The 22,513-nt window shown below is 38.7% G+C and overlaps 1 protein-coding gene across 1 annotated transcript in view; it reads right to left on the bottom strand.

Moving 5' to 3' along the window:
- oxct1 (3-oxoacid CoA-transferase 1) overlaps positions 1–22,513 on the bottom strand; it is a 45,687-nt gene that overhangs the window by 10,567 nt on the left and 12,607 nt on the right. The window contains exons 8-15 of the mRNA XM_004072221.4: positions 17,321–17,428; positions 17,012–17,126; positions 16,308–16,402; positions 14,772–14,820; positions 14,427–14,499; positions 12,309–12,384; positions 3,421–3,510; positions 827–907 (exon numbers count right to left, since the gene is read on the bottom strand). Coding sequence (XP_004072269.1) covers positions 827–907; positions 3,421–3,510; positions 12,309–12,384; positions 14,427–14,499; positions 14,772–14,820; positions 16,308–16,402; positions 17,012–17,126; positions 17,321–17,428 — 687 coding nt within the window. The remainder of the gene's footprint in view (positions 1–826; positions 908–3,420; positions 3,511–12,308; positions 12,385–14,426; positions 14,500–14,771; positions 14,821–16,307; positions 16,403–17,011; positions 17,127–17,320; positions 17,429–22,513) is intronic.

Below are 22,513 nucleotides of genomic sequence, written 5' to 3'. Positions count from 1 at the left end.
AGTTTAAACTGCAAGTTATCAGCTACATGGAAGAACATGAGAAACCTGCCCACGCCCTAAAACCTTGTGTGTCTTTTGTATGTGTTGAATACAGAAAAAGCACCAATAACTGAACCTGCGCCCTATAATCCAGTGCGCCCTATGGTCGTGAAAATTCGGTAATTCACTCTTACTTACCCTGACGTGTTAGTTAAGTGTTTGCTACGACCCATCATCTGCAGGATGTTAGCAGAGCTCCATGAGCTCAGCGAGGGGTCTAGAAACCTTGAGATTTTCTGTGGGTCACCTGCAGGTTTGCCCATTTTCAGCTGCAGACAGCCCATTTCTACCCGTATAAGAGCAGTTATGACTAACGCTTTAGGCTCGTCTCGTCTGATGAGGTCTTGGAAATGCATTTTCGCCTTTCTCGTTTTGGCTACTGCTGCAGTTTCTAAACAGAAAGATTGTGCTCTTCACTACCTGGATTTTGAAGTTTCTCACTTTGGAAACAATCACCAATGAATAACAGGATTGGTCAGAAATCTTGTTGCCACGATCAAAAATCGTTGCCACAACATTTTTAATGCAATATTAAGGAATCATTAAAGTGGTTCTCACTACAACACTGGGTCCCTTTCGTGGGCATTGCTTGGTTTATTTTCCCCAACAATTTACATGTAAATAAATTAAATAAACCTCAACCTAAATTATTTATGTACTATTTTGAGAAAACAAGAGGAAAAAAAGGATGGCCAGTGGATCCTCCACTTTTCGACTTTCATTTCCCTTCAAGTTAACTAGTACACATTTTCAAAAGCCATGGATAGAAGTGAAAAAACAAAGGCACCTTTTCAGTGATGATCCGATCAACACACTGTTTCCCCGTCAAAGGCAAGCTGCATTTGTCCAGGATCTTGTGTTTTCCCCCCTGAGAGAAGAGAGAGTTTGGTTTAAATTAAACCGGTTGCTTAGTCACATCTGTGAATCATTTTTTAAAAGGCTATCGAAAATTTACAGTGATTATTCCGCCTAAAGAATATTTATTTTGCATGAGCGAAAGTCAGTTTTCTCTCTTGTCACCTTTTGGAGAAAAAGCACACGTCAAAGTGCCCGCAGCATTGTTGGAAGAGGGCAGACCATAAATCAGGCACCCCTTTTGCCCATCATGAATGATAACAGGACTCGGGCAGTAAATTTATGTTCACCTGCTGCACCATCTGGACCATAGCTGGGCGCCAGACAGGGTCCCATTAGCAGAAAGCAGAGCACTTTTATGAATGCTGAATGTTACAATGCCCTTGTTTCGCATCAGTCTGGACTTTTTCTAAAATTAAAGCAGCACAGCTGGATCAAATCTTTCATCGCAGGAAGCCCCCTCTAGAGTGATCCATCTTTAGTGAGAACATGAGTCTGACCAACGAGCGTTTCCCCCCAAAACACTAAGCTCATTTCTAAGCTTGTATCCAAATTAACTGAAGACAAATGAGTAGATTTCTGCAAAGAATCTTAATCAAGATGAGTCAACATATCTTGTGAGGAAGCATTAAGCAACAAATTATAAAAGGTTTGGCTTTAAATCTGCTGAAGCATTTGCTTTCATTATTATTTGTAGCAAAAAAGTAAATGTGAAGATGAACACATCAATAAAACCGAATATGTTTTAACATTATTCAGTATGCGCAATAATAATAATAATAATAATAATAATAATAATAATAATAAACTTTATTTGTATAGCACCTTTCAAGATAAAAAACACAAAGTGCTTCCCAGTAAAACATAGTAAAACACAATAAAACATAGAATATAAAATAATTAAGAAAAATACGTTTTTAAAAGATCGGTTTTTAGCTGCTTTTTAAAAGAAAACACTGACTCTGCAGATTTGAGGCCGAGAGGAAGGGAGTTCCAGAGGGATGGAGCCACTGCTGCAAAGGTTCTGTAACCTTTAGTTTTTAACCGGGTTCTCTTAACAACCAGCAGACCCTGGTCACATGACCTTAGGGACAAGCTGGGAGTGTATGGCTGCAAAAGGTCTTTTATGTAGACCAGTGCTTGGATATTAAGAGCTGTGTATGTTAATACCAGGATTTTAAACTGCACTCGGTAGCGGATAGGGAGCCAGTGCAGCTGGATTAGTAACGGGGTGACGTGTGAAAACTTAGATGATTTAGTTAAAAGCCTTGGAGCAGCATTCTGGACAACCTTGAGCCGTTCTAAAGATTTTTTGCTTAAACACGTGAAAATGGAGGTGCAATAATCAAGACGAGAAGATATAAAAGCGTGGATTAGCATCTCCATCTCAGAACGAGACACAATTGGACTCAGTTTTGAAATGTTTTTAAGATGATAAAAACAAGAACAAACAAGTGACCCGACGAGAGAGTCAAGGGATAAAACTGGGTCTGACAGAGGGTTTGATAGAGGAAGCAAGTGGACCGAGTCACTGGACTATCTGTGGGAGGCAACTGTCCGGAGCACAGACTAGGACCTCGGTTTTGGCATCATTTAGTTGGAGAAAATTATCATTCATCCAATACTTGACTGAATCCAGAAACCTGCGTAAAATCTGTATTTTAAAATCATCATGGGGTTTAAAAGACACAGAGCTGAAAATCATCACCATGAAAGTGATAAGAAATATCATTAAAGGAACTTAAAATACGCTGCAAAGGCAGCAGATATAAAATAAACAATAAAGGTCCCAAAACTGAGCCTTGTGGCACACCAGAAGTGAGGGATGCAGAAGAGGACTTAAACCTACAGAAAAAGATCTACCAGTCAGATAAGAGGAGAACCAGTTAATAGGTTAAGGTTGCTTCTAAAAAGAGTTATTCTAACTGATAGCTCCATATCAAACATATGTTAGTGTGAGATACGTAAGGGATAGTGCCTAACAAGGTGTCCATTATCAGAAATTAATGAACTTCGCATGAGGGAATTGTCATCCTCACTTACAAAATAAATAAATATAAACTCAAATATTAGTACTTTAATCTTGTTATTTTTTTCATGTTTCTTTTTTTTTCTATTAGAGGACTAATTCATAAGGGGTGTGACACGTTGTCCTGGTAATGGCTATCGAGCCTGCACTTCCTGCAGCGGGCTGAGGAAAGTGGTATATATGCTAAACGTCATTTCAGAGGGAAAGTTCCCCTCTTACCACTTGTTTTTTTCCAGATGAGGAAGCAAAGGTTTTTTTCAAAGAAACGAGGTCTGCAAGTAGTTTCCGCAAATCGCTTTTATTGGTGGAAATATCCACCTGTTCCAAGTTTCTGTTTTTCCGGATAACAACTGGCGTTTATGCCAGCACAATAATACAAGACAATCAGGCTTTTAGGGGTTTATTATCACTGTCATTATTACTTTTTAATAGACATCCTGCAGTCAATCAGAATCGAGAGTTCCCTCTGTCTATGGTATAACAGTGTGTATTCAAACCTTTGCTGAGTGCTCCATGGTGACCACCACCTTGGTCCCAGCACTGGCCACCAAATCCATGGCTCCTCCCATTCCTTTCACCATCTTACCCTACAAATATGTGAAACAGAAACATTGTTTTACATTTAAACTGTAAAAAATGGCAGGAAAGAAGGGAGAAGTTCAGGCATTGCAATCTTCATATTATATGAAAATATGTTTTAAACAAAATAATTTGTCAAAAACTGCGAACAAAAATGTTCTAAAGTGAAAATGTATCTTTGACTCCTCTGTAAAAGCTCGTTCGTGATTTTGGCAGAATCCAAACTGCCAACAACTGCTCGACCCACTGGAGGAAGGATAGAAGACTGAATGGATGGAGGGAAGAGAAAAGAATGGATGGATAGACACAAAAATGGGGAAACTCAAGGTTACATGAGGCAGAAAAGTGATGCAATTTGTGGCAAGAGTGGGGATCCAAAGAAAACTGTTGGAAAGAGGAATGAAGTGGTTAATTGAAAGTTAAGCAGCTGGAGATTCATTCAAGCTTGCACTGTTTGGGCATTCTTGGTAAAAGGCAGTAAGAAGAAAAAGCCCCAAGATGACTCTGCTAAGAAAAGAGCTTTGGATTGAGGTACATTTTGTCAGCTGGATTTGAAACGGGGGCTGTGACCAACACCAACTGTAATAATAAATGCTAGCTTTTATTCGCTTTTGATGCATCTTTTTACTGTAACCGCTCGTATTTAGCATGCATTTATCCTGACTTTTGTAAAATTCCTATGAAAAATGTTGATAGAAAGATTACTGTAGATTTCCACTTTTTAAAAGCTGCCAAATAAGGTAGAAAATACTTAGGGAAAACAACCAAGAAGATCATCAGCGCAGCCCCGCCAGCAGAGTGAAGAATTATTTTCAAGTCCCATGTTGTTCCCAGCAAAGCTGGTTTCCAAATAAAGAGGGCTGATATGCAGATATGGCCACAGGGTGATGGCTCAGTAACTGAATTAAAATCCCATTTCCTCATCAATCACATGAAGGGCCTGTTTTGCTCTCTGCTCAATAACCAGAGGATATGGCTGCCAAGAGTGCCGCATCGTTGGGATCCAGTCTGCCTCTGTGCAGGCCAGCTGGACAGAAAAGATATCAACTGAAAACAGAGAGGAGTTTCAGGTTAAAGGATGAGAGCCCAAGCTAATGGGGAGAAGAGTTGTGCAAAAATGTTCTGTTATCTTGAGAACACAAACAGAAAGTGGCCTGCTGCAGCAAATTACGAGCGTCCACCTGTTATAAAGATTATATACTTTAACTCGCATCTTTAAAACACTGACATTTTTTTTCCTTTGGGAAATTGTATTTATCACAAAGCAACATCGGGTGACGCACCAAAGGGAAACGGTCCGTTTCGTGCAATCAATATTAACACACTTCCTGACAGGCAGTGGGCTAAATAATGTGCACAAACACAGCCCCCACCCCCCGGAGGGTCGTCTAACCCAGTGTTTTTCAACCAGTGTGCCACGGCACACTAGTGTGCCGTGGGAGATGGTCAAGTGTGCCGTGAGAAATTGCCCTCATTAACTGATCTAAAAGCAATTATTACCATCTCCAGGAAATCAGCTCTTTGTTCATCCAAACAGGCCCTGATAAAACACTGAGAAGTTAAGAATATTTAATATCATAAAATTATTTTTTCTTTGTGTTTATATGATTCTATTAAAAACATTTTGATAAGAATAACGGGAAACCGCGATTTAGCTGCAGCTATAACTGTGTAAGGACAAGTCCCGCCCCTTTAACTGTCTCCACCAATCATTCTTGAAGGCTTAATCACATGTCATCAGTCTGACCAATCAGAAGTGGTTAAAGTATTCACTTCCTTGTTTCGATTTAGCGCAAAAAAGTCTCTCAAAAATACCAGCTAAAGCTCGTCTTTAGCGGTGTAGCTTTCCACATAATCTGGTTTCAGACTGGAACAAGTGAACAAAACCATGAAGCTCAAAGACGCTGGTCTTTCGGCGGTCGGCGGATTACGGGCACTACATCTCCCATGATGCAGTAAAGTGACTGTCTTAGCGCACAATGAGTCACTCCTCTCAACGTCTTAAAACAACGAACACACATCAAACAGTTTTTGAATCTTTTGACTTAATTTTTAATACATCTTTTAGAAAAAACAGCTGCAGCTTCCAGCGTTTTCTGCAACAATTACCACAAAAATGCATGTGAGATTGCAGAGCGGCTGTAGATCAATACAGACTGAGCTTTTTCTTTTTTATTTATTTATCTATTTTTTTGGATGCTGGTGTGCCGCGGGATTTTTGTCAAGGTTAAAGTGTGCCATGGCTCAAAAAAGGTTGAAAAACACTGGTCTAACCTGATGGCAGCTGGGGGTAGGAGCTTTTTATCCCATCAGAGCTAGACACCTGCTAATGTCCTTCACCCTTGCAGCTTTTAATCAGAGATGGTTTGTCTTTGAGATTACAATCTGTTTATATTCAGCAGAAGAGTGGACACAATGACAGTCTGATTTTTTTTCTCGTCTTTTGAGTCAGCTTTGGGGGGGGGGGGGGACAACAAACACAGCAGGGATTTAAGGGGTAAAGCGAGTTTTTGAAGTAAAATTGCGAGGTTTGGCTAAAACTGAAAAGTAGGCAGGGCTAAAATACCCAAACTTTATTGTCTATCTGCGTGGTCACATGGCTTATGAATGATAACAAGGGGACACGATATGATATGAGGTTTTTCCTTGTATGTGATCAGCAGCTTTACAATTTAGCAGTGATCAAAGCATGTAAAAAGGTCCCCAAAGGACTTTTAATCATGATTATGTTGTTTTTAGCCAAAATCAAAAAAATTCTGCGTAGTTTTCTAGGACATGGTTTCTGCAGTGGCAGTAGTTTATTAAAAATTTGCCTCCAAGTTGTAGGCGGGGCTGTTGATGTGGAGTAAGCCTGCCCCAATTTCCCATCATCTCTTTGTTTACACTTCCCCCCCTTCTGGCTTACAGCCCCTCACACCCCTAACCCAACATTACCAGTGCAACAGAGATGGCGAGCAATTTCGGAGCTATCCAGCCGTCAGTCAGATGCCAGCTCAGGCGACATACATGAATCTAGTCGTCTACAAGTGTACTGATCAAAATGGAGCAAAGCAGGGAATTTACGGCCCGCCGGTTGTAGCACCTCCATCACAGCTACAGGGTTTTTCCAGCGGCATTTTTTCATCTGCTCCTGATTCACAGCGATTTGAACAAAGAAATGTCTGGAAAAGCAATTTTAAGCCTAATATTTTTTTTTATATATGACCTCCATCATAAGACAATGCTACAAGAACATGTTAAAAAAACAACAACAAAAAAACGGGATTCTCTTTGGAGTGGTTCTTAAAAAGTATCTAATAAAATTACTGAAAAGAAAATTAGAAATACAAGCAATAAAAATGTCTGGTCCCTTTTACCATCTCATAAGACAATATAGAGACTCCACAGAGAATTCATTCCATTTGAATGTGGCCTTTCAGATTGACCAACAGGCATAAATGCATCACGGCTTGTACTTAAGTCTCCTGGTTAAGGCCTAAATTTGGTTACTGGATAAATCTGTTTACATTTGCACTACCTCGCATCTAAATTATTTTTGTCTTTGGTCCCGCTGCTCCTCTCTGCTGGAAGTGAAGTGCTAAGAGTCTGCAGCCTCAGCTGTGCAAAAGCTGCTTTAGACTCAACGAGAAGTGAGACATTTGTTCTTGCATTCAGGGCTGTGAGACAAAAATGACTGTTGTCTCACAGCAGCTTCTTCTTGAGAAATTAGTCCAGACAAACATTTGTCGAAACTATTTTGAGATTGAAAGTATATTTTAAAAATAGGTTTGTTTACATAGAATGTGAATACTGCGTAAGAGATGCGCATCGAACGTAGGAGAGACTGAACGGCATGACATGACCAGAATCCGATGGATCTTTCGCCATCTCCTCGGGAGTCACCTTTAGCGAAAGGAAATCTTTCCACTGATTCAAAAAATGATCATCTCCAATCAACTGAAAAAACAGACAGTGTTTGTGTTACAGCGACACAAAAACAATGCACTGTAGTTGTCATATTTTTGCACTGTACTGTTATTATTATTACCATTAAAGTTAAAGAGAAACACAGATCAAAACCCCTAGCATCAGCAAGAAGAGGGCTAGAAAGGGCAGAAATCAAGAGTTTGCTGGCCAAAAGTGAACAAGAGTAAAGAGTTAAGAACTTCATCACAAATGGCCTTAAGGCTGGATACAGGCTGTCTGCAGACGAAAAATAAGCGGAAACATCAAGGTTTTTGATCGCTCGGTGAACCAATAAAGAGAAAATGTTCATACAGATTCTTTCTACAAGCATGCTGCAGGTGACAGGTGGTAGCAAGCACTTAAGCTAAACTTAAGGGTAAGTAAGAGTGAAGAAGTGAGATGCAGGCAGGTCATACAAATTTTTCATTTTTTGCACCCACTGCGTAAGGAGCCCATTAGTGCTGTTTAAGTGATAAGTGTGTGCTCCTTCTGTGCAGCCTGACTGCTAGAAATGAGAACATTCGACAATCAGAGCATAGTTTGTTTGCGCATCCTACAGGAACTTACAATCACATGCACACCACATGGTCAGTAAAGCCTCATGTCCACTGAGCAACACAGTACGGTCCAGTCCAGTATTTTGAGCGTTTCCATTATAAAATGGACCCATTAAGCTGGACCGAATAATACCATTTTTGGGCCCCCATAGGTTGCAGGTTCATAGAAAAATGGAATGGACCAGTTAGGGCGGATTTACTGTTGAAACCCGTTGATTGGCTAAGAAATGGCGCCAAAAAAGTCAATTAAATTCTCAATTTTATACTTATAGCCCAAAATCACAACAGTGGTCTCGATGGGTTTTGAAGAAAGCAGCTGTATTCCTCTTTGCCGCCCGCAATCTTCTCTCAAGTAACGTCAAATGCCTTTTTTGTACGAAGTACCAAAAGCCAAGCGGAAAAAATAAGCTGCTGGATGACCTCCATTGTTGTTGTTAGCAACCCCGCATAAGCTGGGACAGTTCAACTTTAGGTGGAAACGCTTACCTGAATTACCTAGACCATTCTAAACCAAACCATACCGCTCAGTGGAAACGAGATTAAAGGGGCCTGTACTCGCACCTTAAAAAGGACTAATGTGGCATCAGGGCACCATACAACTTAATGACGCGTAAGTCATAAGTGCATATAACTAATGTTATCCTTCATGATACATTTACTACGTGCAACACAATGGAATGTTCCATTTTCTTAACATGCAAGACACACCTGCTCTCCCTTTAAGATGCAGCTGCTCCTCTATACCTGTCCAGGCCTCCATGGGCCTGGACAATCCAAAAACCTGCATCACCTGTGCAGGTACGCATCTCAACTCCCCGTATGAATACATGCAACTTAGGCTTAACTCAAACTTCACTTCAATGTTGGAGAGATTGGAAGGGTTAGGTGAGAATAGAGAAAAAGGGTGATATTTCTACACAGCAAGGATAACAAAATAATGAGAAGAAAGAAAATAGTTATTTTGATTCTTAGTATAAATGTGAGAAAAGGCTAAAAGAAAAAAATACCCTATAAGTTCAGTACTAATATGTGGGAAAAGATTCAAAGAACTAAAATCTCTCTTGCCACATTTGGCGTCGCTTACAATTTTTTGGGTGTTGCCATGACAACAGAATACAATTTATCTCGTTTGCCGTGCAAGTGCTGACCTTTTAGTCAGAGGCAAAAACAACAGAAAATGACCCCCCTATTACAATCCAAGAGCCCCTCCTCACCAACTGGCTTCCGTTGTCTTTCCCTCCGTTTCTGTCACTGTCTGATTCAAACAGCTCTCCATGTAATAACATAGCGACTGACTGCCAGGAGTCTCCGTTACCCAGACGACTAATGTTAAGAAAGGGAAACAGAGTCCGCAGAACAATGATGGAAACCGTGATGAGACAACAGAAGCACATTGTAGTTAAATGTGGCGTAAAAAAAGGTCTCTTATCCAGAAATGAAATATCATGATAATCCATAACATTCAAAATTAAGATAGCTCTGTTTGCTTAAGGCTTATACAGATGTCAACTTGAGGCATAATAATCACAATTATTGTTTGTCACTGTTACTTTAGCTCAAGCATGCTTGCATAGTGCCTTATACTTTACAAATAGTAATGAACAGTCACAGCATTAACACACAGCTGTGGACGACAGTGACCTCCTGCAGCGGGCCTGAAAAAGCCTCTGGCTAAAGATGCTGTCTTTATAAAAAAGAAAAGAAAAGAAAAGAAAACAGCCACTCTTGAATCATTTTCCATCCCATTTTGGACAAAATAAGCCTCTTATTTTGAACAGTGAACATAGATGATGTCCAATGAGGTAATGGGATGAGTATTAAAATGGACGTTTCAGCAATACTTAAAAATACATGAAAGCATTTTGTTAACTTATTTTAGCTGAGTGCATAAGGATTTCCTTCATGAAAATGTACATTTTAACCATAATATTCACAAGTTACATAAAAACAAACATAACATTATTCTGTTTTTTATATTTAACATTCTCAAAACACATTTTGTTTATATATTTTTATATAAACAATTCTAATAATTGGGGCCAACCATTTGGTGGTAAAATAGGATTTCCCATCAAAACGCCCTTCTTGTCTGTTCCCTCTCCCTTTGTTTTACAGATGTTTCACACTGAGTGGAAGAGTAAATGACTTATTCCACACTGCAGGTAAACGGATATGTACATTTTGCTCAACAAAAGAAGTCAAAACCTAAATATTAATGCTAAGAATACAACATCCCCAACTCCTACATTATACATTTCCAATTTCATGCTTTGCTTCCATCTTTAGTCGTGGGTAAATTTCATTATCACAGAAGGTGGGTATCATATTAGTCTCCATCCATCCTTTTAAAAAGAAAAGATAATGAAATATAAGTGAGGTGTTTGAGCCAGTGACTCTTCTAGAAATGGATGAAATGTTTGAGCATCACTGTCTCGTATATTTTTTCCTAACTAGAAAAAAAGATGAATCCACCCAGTGAATTTTTTAATATCCACTGACATTTTTATGCACTCAGAAACATGTCATCATCAGAATCCACTTAGTGTGTTGCACTGAATGAACCAACTTCAAAAAGGAGCTTCCCAGGAGAATTTCATGTTTAGCCTTCCCACACCAAACAAGCCTTTAATTGATTCTTAACTTGTATAGAGTCAGAAAAGGGGAACTGTGCTTTTAAAACATGTTGACCTCCCAGCAGCAAAAACCGACCCCTCATGCTGTAGCACTCATTGGGAAATCCTCTTTAGAAACACTTTATTTGTGCACAAAATAAAACTGTTAGAACATGAAAGGAATGTAATCAACAAAGTCACTTTTTATGAATAAATAGAAAAGGATAAAGACTACATCAGACATTCATTCAGTCAATTGAAAAGTAATCTCTTTTTTTTAAAACATTTTTTTAATTCTGGACATTTTTTTATGACAGTATTAATAAAACAAAAAAATTAAGAATTACTTTTAGAATAAAGTTGTTAAATTATGCAACAAAATCTTAATTTTAATGAAAATAAAGTTCTTATTTTATAAATTATAAATTGAGAATTTACCAGATAAAATAATAAATTTATAAGTCAATAGACGTTTTACTAAGAAAAATATAAATAAAAAGCAAAAAAAAAGGACCAATATAATGTTTTCATATACGAGACATAGACCGTAATGTAAGCAGTAACTTAAGCATTGGTTTCACATTTTAGGAAATACTACTAAATCTTTTAGCGAGTCGACATTGTAGTTTTTTTTAACCATAAAGACATTGAAAATAATTTGCAGGAAACTGGGCCTGTTAAGAATAAGTTTTCTTGATCCACAAGGAGTGAATTTCCGGTGGATGCACCGTTTATGCCGTTGTTAAGTAGGCTTTAGTTGCAGAGTTTCAAATGCATCAAAACACATAGATTCCTATAATAAACTAAAGTCATATGGCATCAGTATAAGCGGTTGCATTGATGGATTTAGTCTGCACGTAATGTGAATGGTGGCTTACACAGCCAACTTAATTTTGAAAAAGAATGGCTTTTACTTAGTAAAATGACAACTTTTTTCTCATATTGTTACAACTTTATTCTTGCAAATATTTGACTTTTTCCCCTCACACTTTTATGACTTCATTCTCAATTGAAATTGTTTTTTTTTTTTCTTTCATGGTGGCCCTAATACTCTGTCAAAGGTTCTTGATTAGTGTCAAGACTTATTGGGTTTGGTTCTGTCTTTTAAGTTTTAATATGTATTTTGATATTGGATTGAAATACAAATTATTTTTGAAAATTCCCATGAATCTTAAGTTATTTGTGATTTTGTCCATGATAGCCAGCTTCAATAGATGACACAAACATTTCTTTGTAGCTCTAGAATGAGGCCAGGATTATAACAAGTACAGTTCAACAAAATCCTTGTGAACCTTCATAATCAGTTAGGAAAAATGCCTCTTCAGAGAGTTCCTTAACCTTTTTGAGTCTTTCATATGTGACATGCTGTGATAACAGTGCTAGGTGAAAGCCTAGTATGTGGCTGGACAGAGTCTGGTCAATGTGCGAAAGCGTAGGCAGCAAGTCTATAGTGAGAAATCTTGGATATTTCCAGCTCAGTGTTCTGCAAATATTCTGGCATGCAGTCTAAAAATCAGAAACAGTACAGGTGTAGGGCTTTGGAAAATTCCATTTGTTTCTTTCTCCAAAGAAAAAGGCAAAAACATATAAACAGAAATGAAAAAAAAAAGTTTCATTTTATCACAAGCACAATGCTTAATAAATTTAACAGCACGACTCTGGACTAACGTGTGGCTTTAGAGGTGAACTCACCGGGATCATCCAGTTGGCCAGGTCTCCATGTTTTGACACCTGCATGGCTCCCAGCATTGTCAGGTTAATGTGACCCCTTCAGGAAATGGCACCACAGAAGAAGACAGCTGTCAGCTTCACAATGGCTTCAATCCACTCATCAATAATAAAATAAATAAATAATGAGATAAGGCCAAGCAAAGACAAATCCTTAAAGGAAGTTTGTCAGAACGCAAAACCAAGTTCCATTTCTAATAAACTATTAATAAATGTCAATTTAATGTTTGAATACCATTGGTATTTTAACCATGTATTTACAAAGCTAATTAACACCAAGAGAACTAACAGACACAGATTTATTTATGACTCAGTTTGTTATTTTATGATCAAAACCAGGACATTTCTTTACAACATTGCTGTTGCTCTGCACAAATACCGGTAGGTTACACGAGTCCCTTCACTCTTAGGCTGTGTCTGAATTTACTCACTCTCTCTTAACCCCCAACAGATTATACGGTGTTTCCTCGTTTATCGTGGGAGTTACGTTCTAAAAATAGCCTGCGATAGGTGAAATCAGCAAAGTAGGATTATAGACGTTTTAAGGCTGTAAAACAAAGATAAACATGAGCATTTTCACACTTTTTTTGGTTTAAACTCTCAAAGTTCAAAACTCCATAAAAAGAAGTCCAATCCAGTCCAGTATTATAGAATGAAAACAAAGATCTGATAGTGACCTGAGATTTATATAGATTTGTCAAGATGAATGCATTCTGTACAGCACACTTGGAACAGAGGAGATTCACTGACAAGGCCAACAGCCAATCAGCACACAGAACAGACGTACTGTTAAAGAAGAAAAAAATAACATGAAAATTGCACTAAGAAAAATGTAAGAAACAGTGAGACGCTGTATAGTGCAGGACTAACCAGTGCCCTGGACTTTAATGTAATTTGACTGGACACATACTCACTACTTTCTTTTTTGCTTTAGCCAATATCACTCATTTGATAAACTACATTTATATGTCTTCTCCCTCCTGTGACTTGTTTCTGCCACTTTACAGATGCAGTGCATTGTTGTCCACGTTTGCCAATCTAGTTTAGCACAGACTTTTGTGAAGTTTCCAGGGCACTGGATTTTGGAAGTAGATTTGGACACCGCGACAAAACGACTAACGCTATATCTTTATAGTGCACACTAACTGGGGAATACTGAGTGCATTTGGACAGAGGCCTAATGTAATCAATCACTTTATGAAATTCATGCAGTTTGTTTATCATCTATCAAATTACCAATAATATTATTTGGTACTGAGGAAGTCTTTATATGCAGCTAAAAAGACAAGATTTGTATAGTGAAAAATGAATATATATTTGTCTTTCTTATATATATATGAAATCTAAAGTAATATAAAAATAATGGTAACCCCAATAAAAATACTTTAAATTAATATTTTGCTAATTTGTTTATATCAAAAAAAGTAGAAAAATAATAAAATAATTGGAGAACCGGAAGTTTCTTTGTAAAACCAACACTTCCAGTCTTCACAGGCTTTTAAAAGGCTCCCACTGCTGTATTATAAAGACTGTACTTAGCAATCCACCAAATTGCACATTGATGCATCCTTTCCAGCACCTCAGGACTCCATTGTGTCAGAGCAGCAGCAGCAAGCCTTGCCACAAATTCAGCATGGGTCCATATGGTCCCCGCCACTGTGACTGCACAACCGCTATTTATGAGTGCTATTGAATTTCTGCTGGGTGGACATACAAAACTGATGCTGAAGGGAGCATGGGTGGGCAGCATCAGTCACAAGGCAAATCAATAAAAGCAGACCTTAGCTTTATTGACAAAACGGCAGCTTAATTCTATTGGTAACAGCAGCCATTTGTTAATATCTAGTGTTGCATATCCGATCTTGCCAAACGGGCAAATTTCTGCTAAACCGATAGAAAAGGTACCGGTTTGCTGAAGGTGAGTAACTCAGAGGGATAAAGAGAGATTTGGGCTCTCTGCTTACATTCATGAATAAATGGCAGTTTACTGAGGGGAGTTTAGGCATTAAGTTAAATGTCAGACATACCTCACCTTCAGTCAACAAATAAGTTTGCAGAGCTGATGCGTGCAGCTTTACGTACCCCCGAATCATGGCAAATGACTCATCGCTGGAGAAATAGGCGGCCCCTGGGAGCACAGTAACAGTCTCTTTCCCTGCATCACAGGAAAAAAATACTGAAATGCAACAACAACAACATGTTCTACCAATAAAGGTATTTATAAAAATAAAAAAAGCCGAGTTTAAAGCAAAAAAACAGAGCATTAGACTAAGAAACTACGCTTGTTATGGTGGTATAGTTTTAATTTATGAGCAAACATCATTTTCATCCACTCAGACTTATGAGGCACATGTTTACACTGCTTTGTAAATTATGTATGCTAAAATGAATTTATGATTGCTATTTATTGATCAGGATAACCCTCACCTGCGTTAATCAGGTCTGCATCCACTTCATCTTGCGTAGGGTACGGCCCCTGTTCGAACAGAAATGCGCCTTTAAGAGGGTGCACACAGGAAAGCAGACAAACACCCGAACCTGTTGTCATTCACACACGGCCTGACCGGCCGTGATCCCTCCAGAAAGAGACAGACAGTCTGATTTCTCTGATTAGATGAGCCATTGATTTTCTCTCCATTTAACAAAAGACAGCAATGCTGTTTGACAAGACGGACCGAAAAGGAGAGATGAGATCAGCTTCTCTCCAAATCCAAGGCCCGTAATTAAAGGAAACTAACAAATAAAGAAATTAGCATAGGCGCCTCCATTCTGCTGTCAATGCAGCTGAAAAGAAAGCCATTCCATAAGAGCTTCAGCAGCCTTTGTTAAAAGACTCAGCCGGCAAATAATGATTGGGAGGCAGCAGAATGGAAGAAAAAATGTCAAACTGACAATTTGTTATATAATAAACCCAGAACATTTCCAACTAGCAATGACACTTGTCAGATAAATGGCCTCCACCTAAAAGAGTAATTTGGTTTAAATCTCTTTGTTCTGTGAAAGTGACCATCCATACCACTTACCCGCTTGTTAAAGACCCACTCCAAAGAAAACTGTGTTTTTAGTGTTTATGACATGGTTCTGTCATATTTTTCTGACAATGGAGGACATATTTTAAGAAGAATTCAGCTCATAATTGCGTTTCTGAGTATTTCTTTATTCAAATCATTGTGAATCAGGAACAGACAAAAAAATGCAGTTTGAAAAAAAGCCTATTTGTTATGTAGAAAATACGCTGGGTGGGTCACAAGCTGCCTGCTCTGCTCCATTCAGATACATCCACTTGTACACAAATTTATCCATGAGCGTCTTTGATTTCCTTGTCTGAGCTCAAAACTTTACGACTGCATAAGACCAAAAATGCTTGCCTTTTTTTGTTGCACTGGTAAAGTAAGGTTGCGGATTTGAGGAGTTGTAAGCTAGCAGGAAAATGTGTAAACAGAGAGATCTCAGTAACGGGGAAAGGAAGGGGGGGGGTTAATCTGTGACAATGGATTTGGAGGCATATATCTAATGAAATACTGCTGCTCTACATACTAACTTCTTCTTTCACTTTCAGCTTCTCCCATCAGGGGTCGCCACAGCGAAACAACCTCTCCTTAGAGGATGAGTCGCATGGTTAACTTGGCAATGTTTTACGCCAGATGCCCTTCCTGACGGAACCATCTCAATTTATCTGTGCTTGGGACCGGCATGGAAGCAGAGAAGGGAATAGGGAGCAGCCCGGATTCGAACCCTGGTTTCACGGACGGAAGGCGCCGCAAACCAGCACGAGCTAAACCGGCTCCCTCTTCATACTAACTATGTACAAGAAAATTACAGTTTTTTTAAATTTTGGCTAAAAACTGCTTAATCATAATTAGAAGACCAATGGGATAGGTGTTAAAATATGATTAAAATATGATTGGAATGGGTCTTTAAGCTTAAAAATATTTAAATCAAAAACAGAAACAAATTTCTTACCAGTCCTAGAATCCCATTTTCACTTTGGAGATGCACGGTGATGTCTGGTTTGATGAAGTTGCTGGCCAGCATGGGGATGCCAATTCCAAGGTTAGCTGGTTGGCTTAGTTAAAAGAATGATTTTTTTTTACTACAAGTCTTCTTTACAAAGATCAAGATTAATAGGTAACTACTGCACATGTTCTCCCAAGTGTTTTTTTTACAAGTTTAAGCGAAGCTTTGGCGCAATTCCAATAAGGAAGATCTACCCCACTAACTGGTAAACTGGGTTCTTGCGTCCCTCACTCTACACACCACTGATCAATTAAGCCTTCAATCTAAACCAATAGCTAAATTCCCCGTCCTCTTTTCTAAGCCAATCACAATCATATTACTGCTTTTAAATGTATTGCCGTTCATCTCTCTACATTCCTGACGGTTTTGCCGGCACTCCTCTGCACCATTCTCCACCAGGACCAATGCTATGTTGTGAACTGGTCTAGGGTCTGGGGTTTATCCATCTATGGTCCGAGCTTATCCCACCAGGATAAAGATCTGCCCAGAGCCTACCCGCCAAAAGTCTATAGACTGTTTATGAATATTTTTGTATCACAAATAAATCTTTATTCACATTCATAAAATCTCTACTTATTGGAATGAGGTTTGAAATTTAAGAGGAAACATTTTCGTGATTCTCTATCGCTGGTCTTCTTGTGAAAGGATACCATACATCCCATCTTCAAACTCCAGAGCAGCTCTACGAATGATCCTTTCCCGAACAATGTCTGAGTCCTTCTTTGGTTTAGGCTTCTCCTCTTGGCCTTTCCTTACCGTGCGTTTCTAGAATGATAAACAGAAACAGAAAGTACCCTGGAAGACCGTTTCTGATCAAGTAAAAGAACACGTGGGGGTAAGACAGAGCAGCAGTGTGTCATTGTTTATTGCAATGGCACTCTATTGTCACATTCCAGATGCATTTTGCTTGTCAGCCTTTCAGACAAAACCTCATCATCTAAGATCAGAATATTTTATACCTCAATCCTTTTTTCGTAGCTGAGTCCGTGTACAACTCTGTTGACGTAGATACTGGGGATATGGATGTCCTCTGCAGCAAACGTCCCAACCTCCACCACCTCCTCCACCTACGGGGAGACAACATGATCAGTGGTGACTGCCTTCGCATTGAACTGAAGATTCAGACAAAGAAATGATTTACTGTTGGATTTATGTGGCAAATATATATATACAGTACAAACCAAAACTTTGGACACACCTTCTCATTCAAATGAATGGAAAGGTGTGTCCAAACTTTTGGTCTCTACTGTATATTCTTCTGTCCACCAAACTACTACAGACAACTTCTTTAGTAAGAAAGACTTAGATCATTTTGTCAATCTACACTCAAATCACAATTTGTCTTGGTTTTTATGTTGCCACCTCAGAAGCCTACCAATAAAATATATTTATGACCAAAAGAAAGAAAAATGTTATTGGTTATAACTATGTAGACATTTCGCAAAGAGGATACTTTTTATGAAACTTGGTTTATGCTTTTAGCAGCCCTATAGAGACCAATAAAACCTCGCTGTACGATCCAATCCAGCCTGGATAAATAAAAACAGAAGAGGATCAACAAACACACAAAGCCCCAGGGATATGGCGTGATTCGGGGATCAAAAGAAGGAGAGTAAAGGTTTAACAAATAATTTATTATAGAAAGATGTAATGATTTAAAAAATAGAAAATATTGGAATAAATGAAATCAATTTAAAAAATACATTTGTACAGGATGATGTACTTTATAGCGACCACACAGCTGACAGAGGCGGAGGAGAGGTACATGTGAGGGATTATTTTTGTTTAAATGAAAGGACACAGATGGAATTGGCTGTTGACTAAGCACAGCTGGCTCAACATGACTGGATCTGCTCAGAGTTCAGGTGCTGCTCTCCTTAGGTAACACGCCAAGTCTCCAGCCTACACTTCCACAGGTGTTCAGACAGAGTTGTACATGTGTGGGCTCTGCTGAACTTTGCTGCTCATTTCAAGTCTGCTCCTCGTCTTAAACGTCATGTCACCTGTGGCTGTACCACTGAACACTGTGATCCTGAGATTAGACTTGAATGTGCTGCACCTTTTGAAGAGCCACTTTGACTGTTAGATTGGATTTCTTCCCTTTTGTCAGCAGGAAATTTTCTAGATTGAAAAGAATCAAAAGGTACGATGTTCAAAAGAAAAGCGAAATAGTCCTTTTGTCTCCAGAGTGAGCAAGGGTTTAACCATTAAAGCAGATCTTCCCTACGACTTTCCCATGTTTTCCCTCTGTGTAACCTACTTTTTCCATTTACATGGTAGGCAAACAGCAGTTCAGAGCAAATTGAATTGAATTTCTCCTTAACGCTGCTTCCTCTCTCACCACTCAGCTCTGACTGAGGGGAGTCAATGGCCAAGAGTGGATTCCCATCTTAGCGTTGTCATGGATACACAGGCTTTGGTCTCTGGTGAGCCAGGGCCACTCAGGATCGTAAAGTGATTTTAGGCCCTTTTTACAGTTGTCTTGGTTGGTTTATGGTAAATCTTCGATGCTTTCAAAAGAAAAATGAGGCTGCGTGAGAGAAGACCAGTAACCACCGTCCCACACATTCACCCACATCGTTCTCCGGGGGCTTAATCTGTCTTTTGTGAGAGTGATTATTTCCTCAAACATCTTTGTCAACAAAAAATGCGCCTGTACTAATATAAGAAAAAAAAAAGTAATAAGATTGTGAGTCTTGGGGCAAAAGGGAAGTACAACTAATATGTGGCTCTGTGGATTTCAAGGTTGAAGATAGAAGAACTTAATTAAATGGTAAACGGCAGAATTGTGACTTTAGAAAAATATAATGAGCTCCTTGAAAAACACAAACAAACAGGAATCCACACCTCAGCTTCTCCCAGTTGGGCTGTCTTAAATAAATGTTGCATTGAAACTCTGTTTTCCAAATAGCCTTCTAAAGCTAAGTCACACCGCGATAATGAGTTCATACAATTTAAATACGCAGTGTGCATACAGAGACTGCTCCTTTCATCCATGTGCCACGGTAGCTTCAACGGACCAGAGAGAATAAAGCGTTTCAATGACATAATAATTAAAGCACGAAAAACAAGGGGCGCGCACAAACGTGCAGGTGTGCGGAGCGAGCATTAATATTCCTGTCTCTTTAGAATGATTTTCACATCAATGAAAGTAGAGCAAGGCATGAAGTGAGCTGGCTGGAGGACAGAGGGAATCAAAGTGCCCTGTGGGGGCACAGCGAGTGCTATTTCTTTTCTTTTTTTTTTTGGAGGGTGTGCTTTTTTAGGCCGGGAGCTTTGTTAAATCTTGTTTTTCCAAACACTGAACTATCCACTGTGCAAACAAATCCCTATAAACCGCCAGCAGGGCTGTTACTGCTACAGCTATAAACCCTCTAAGATCTGATGCACACCTGACAACGAAAAAGATCTTCAACATCTAAATAACCAGACTTTACGTGAAAATTGCATAGAATTAGCTTACGTGTAAATGGGCTGGCTCAAGAGTAATAAACATTTATTAATTAAAGCTACTTAATTGCATCACATGCCGAAGAAAATGATACCTGAAAATATGTTATTTATTGACTAAATTAATTAGAGATTTTACAGGTTTTAGACGTCCAACACATGGATTTTTCTGAACCAGGGGTCTGCAACCTGTGGCTCGGGAGCCACTTGCGGCTCCTTTACCCCTCTATTGTGGCTCTATGGCTTTAAAGAAAACGGCCATTAATAAAAAGTTGGTTTGTAGTTTTAGTCCCATCGTTTCTGTTCAAAAAGGTTTGTCACCCATGTTTACATTTTTATCATGTCAGCTAGTTGACCAAATAACGGCAGAAGGTTTAATCAATCACAAGAGTCGTCTATTATTAGAATAAAATTCATGCACAAATTCTTATCGCTTTTTTTTTTAACAGAGGGTGTATTTTATTTTGAAAGAAATGTGTATGTGTTTATATCAAAAGTAAAATAAGTTTAAATTGTTACATTTATAAAAACTTGGCACTTTTATAAATATTTAAAAGCTAGATCTTATAAATTTAATGGCAACAAAAGCATAAATAAAGCATATATATTCATTCCTCTCATTTGGTTTTGGTCTGAAAAATACTGTTCCAATTTCCAAATGCCTCATAGTGTTTAAAATTGCAGAGACCCCTGACCCAGACTGCTCTCTTCGCATGATGGTTTTAAGAAAATGTCATCTTTGGAGGAAAACCTGCAGATTTGACTTCACGCATGACCGCAAAAGCCAAGAACAAGAAAAAAAACGCTTAAAAATAGGCTTGCCTGCTCCTTTTTAAACTTATATCTTTTTATACTTATCTCTTATATGGGGCCGTCTCTAAAACTATAGTTGGAAATTGATTTCCCTTGCATTCCTGGATAAAAGCACAATCACCTCTAAACAAAAGGAGACTAAAAATATTAGAAAACTTCAACTGAGACGACTCAAGTTTGCCTTATTTCAATGTGCAAGAGCTGAACAATGAAGAGGTCAGGGGGAAAGAGCTGGTGTGGTTTTTTGGCAACAGGGTGACGGCAACAACACGCTCTCATTACTCTGTGTATTTTTAGCCCTCCCATCTTCCCCCCCAACTGTGTGCATGTGTGGGCACTTGGCCATGCTCTCTAGCCACTTTAAGGGATCAGTTCAGGCCCCGTCCTCCAACACAAAACACTGTCATCAGAAACAATCTGTTTCCTCTCAGCAGACACTGTAAGGCCTTTACACTGCCCAAAAATAGAAGTGACACGACAACTCCATGGAGAAAAAAATAAAATAAAGTGATATTATACAGCAAAAAACCCTGTAATGCACAGGTTCTCTTAGCTTAAAATGACTAAATTATATGTGAGAAATCAAAATCTGTTTTCTTATTAGGTTTATTCCATTTTGCTGGAGTTTGTTCCCCTCCCCACCTCCTTCAACAGCTGATTAATAATCTTCAGCTGTGTGTTATTGGCTTTACCATTAGTCTTCAGCAAATGTCAGCATGGCACCGAATTCTAAACCTAAGTCAACCTGACTTATTTCTTGACAAGTCAATTCTAGGCCTTGTGATGGATTGTTCCATTTGCAGCAGGTCATGGGCAGAATATTCTGTTTGCCCTCTTGGGTCCTGGAAGATCTGCTTTATATATTGGAGCAACATTTAAGCAGGCTATTGAAAAGACAGGAGAGTAGAATTCTCACAGACACCAATATTCCTTTAAAATGATGCCAGGAGGTGGTATATTCGTGAGTCAGCAAGTCTAACTAATTTAATAAACCACCGAAGGATGGGATTCTTGAGTTCATGTAAAAAAAGACAATCCTGAGGAGCAAAAGGCAGAGAGCTGTGCAAAAACCAGAAAACTGACTAAAACAAAGAAGATCATTTAGTTTTTAAACTTTTTTAAGGATAATACCTCAAAAGACAAGAAACAAAAGAATACTTTGTGACAAAATAAATTCCCTAAAACTCTAAGAGCTGTAGCTACATTTTAAAAATAATTTTAAAAAGTCTTTCCTCCACATCTTGCACATTATAAAGATCTGATCATCTGATCATACTCTGATCATCTTTTTATCTATTGTAAAAAGGCTTCCCAGTGGTCTTTTAATGCACTTTTTACCCCCAAAAAACTGTTGTTTTTTAGGGCATAGTCCCTGCAGAACGGCGGGGTTTCATCTATTTGTTTACACTCCCTCCTGCTAGCAGACAACCCCTCCCACCACCATCCAAACATTACCAGTACAATAAAAAAGGCCAGTAATGTCGGCGCTATCCAGCCGTACAGTTTTGAGCCAGACGTCAGCTCAGATGAGGAAAGCAAAGATGTTAACAAAACTATTCGTCTTCATCGGCACCTGATTCACAACGAATAAAAAAAATACTCAAAAATGCAATTTTAAGCTCCATCTTCTTTTTAAAAATTGCTACAAGAAATGTTAAAAAACACCATAAACAGGATTTTCATCCAAGAGGGTCTTTGCACATATATTTTTACTCTATTTATACACTTTTCAAAATTAAATTTAGAATCAGTTGCAACAGAACATTACTGTGGCTTACTCTTCCTGAAGATGCAGACAGCCAGGCGCAAATATAGGCTTTCTGGAAGGTGTCAAAAGCTTTTATGATCCTCTTACATTTGATATCACGGCCATTTACTGCAGTTTCAGC

Source organism: Oryzias latipes, chromosome 9 (assembly GCF_002234675.1).
Source record: "Oryzias latipes chromosome 9, ASM223467v1".
Classification (NCBI taxonomy): Eukaryota; Metazoa; Chordata; class Actinopteri; order Beloniformes; family Adrianichthyidae; genus Oryzias; species Oryzias latipes.
Note: the sequence above shows the minus strand (reverse complement) of the source record. Positions and strands in the feature narration are given on the sequence as shown.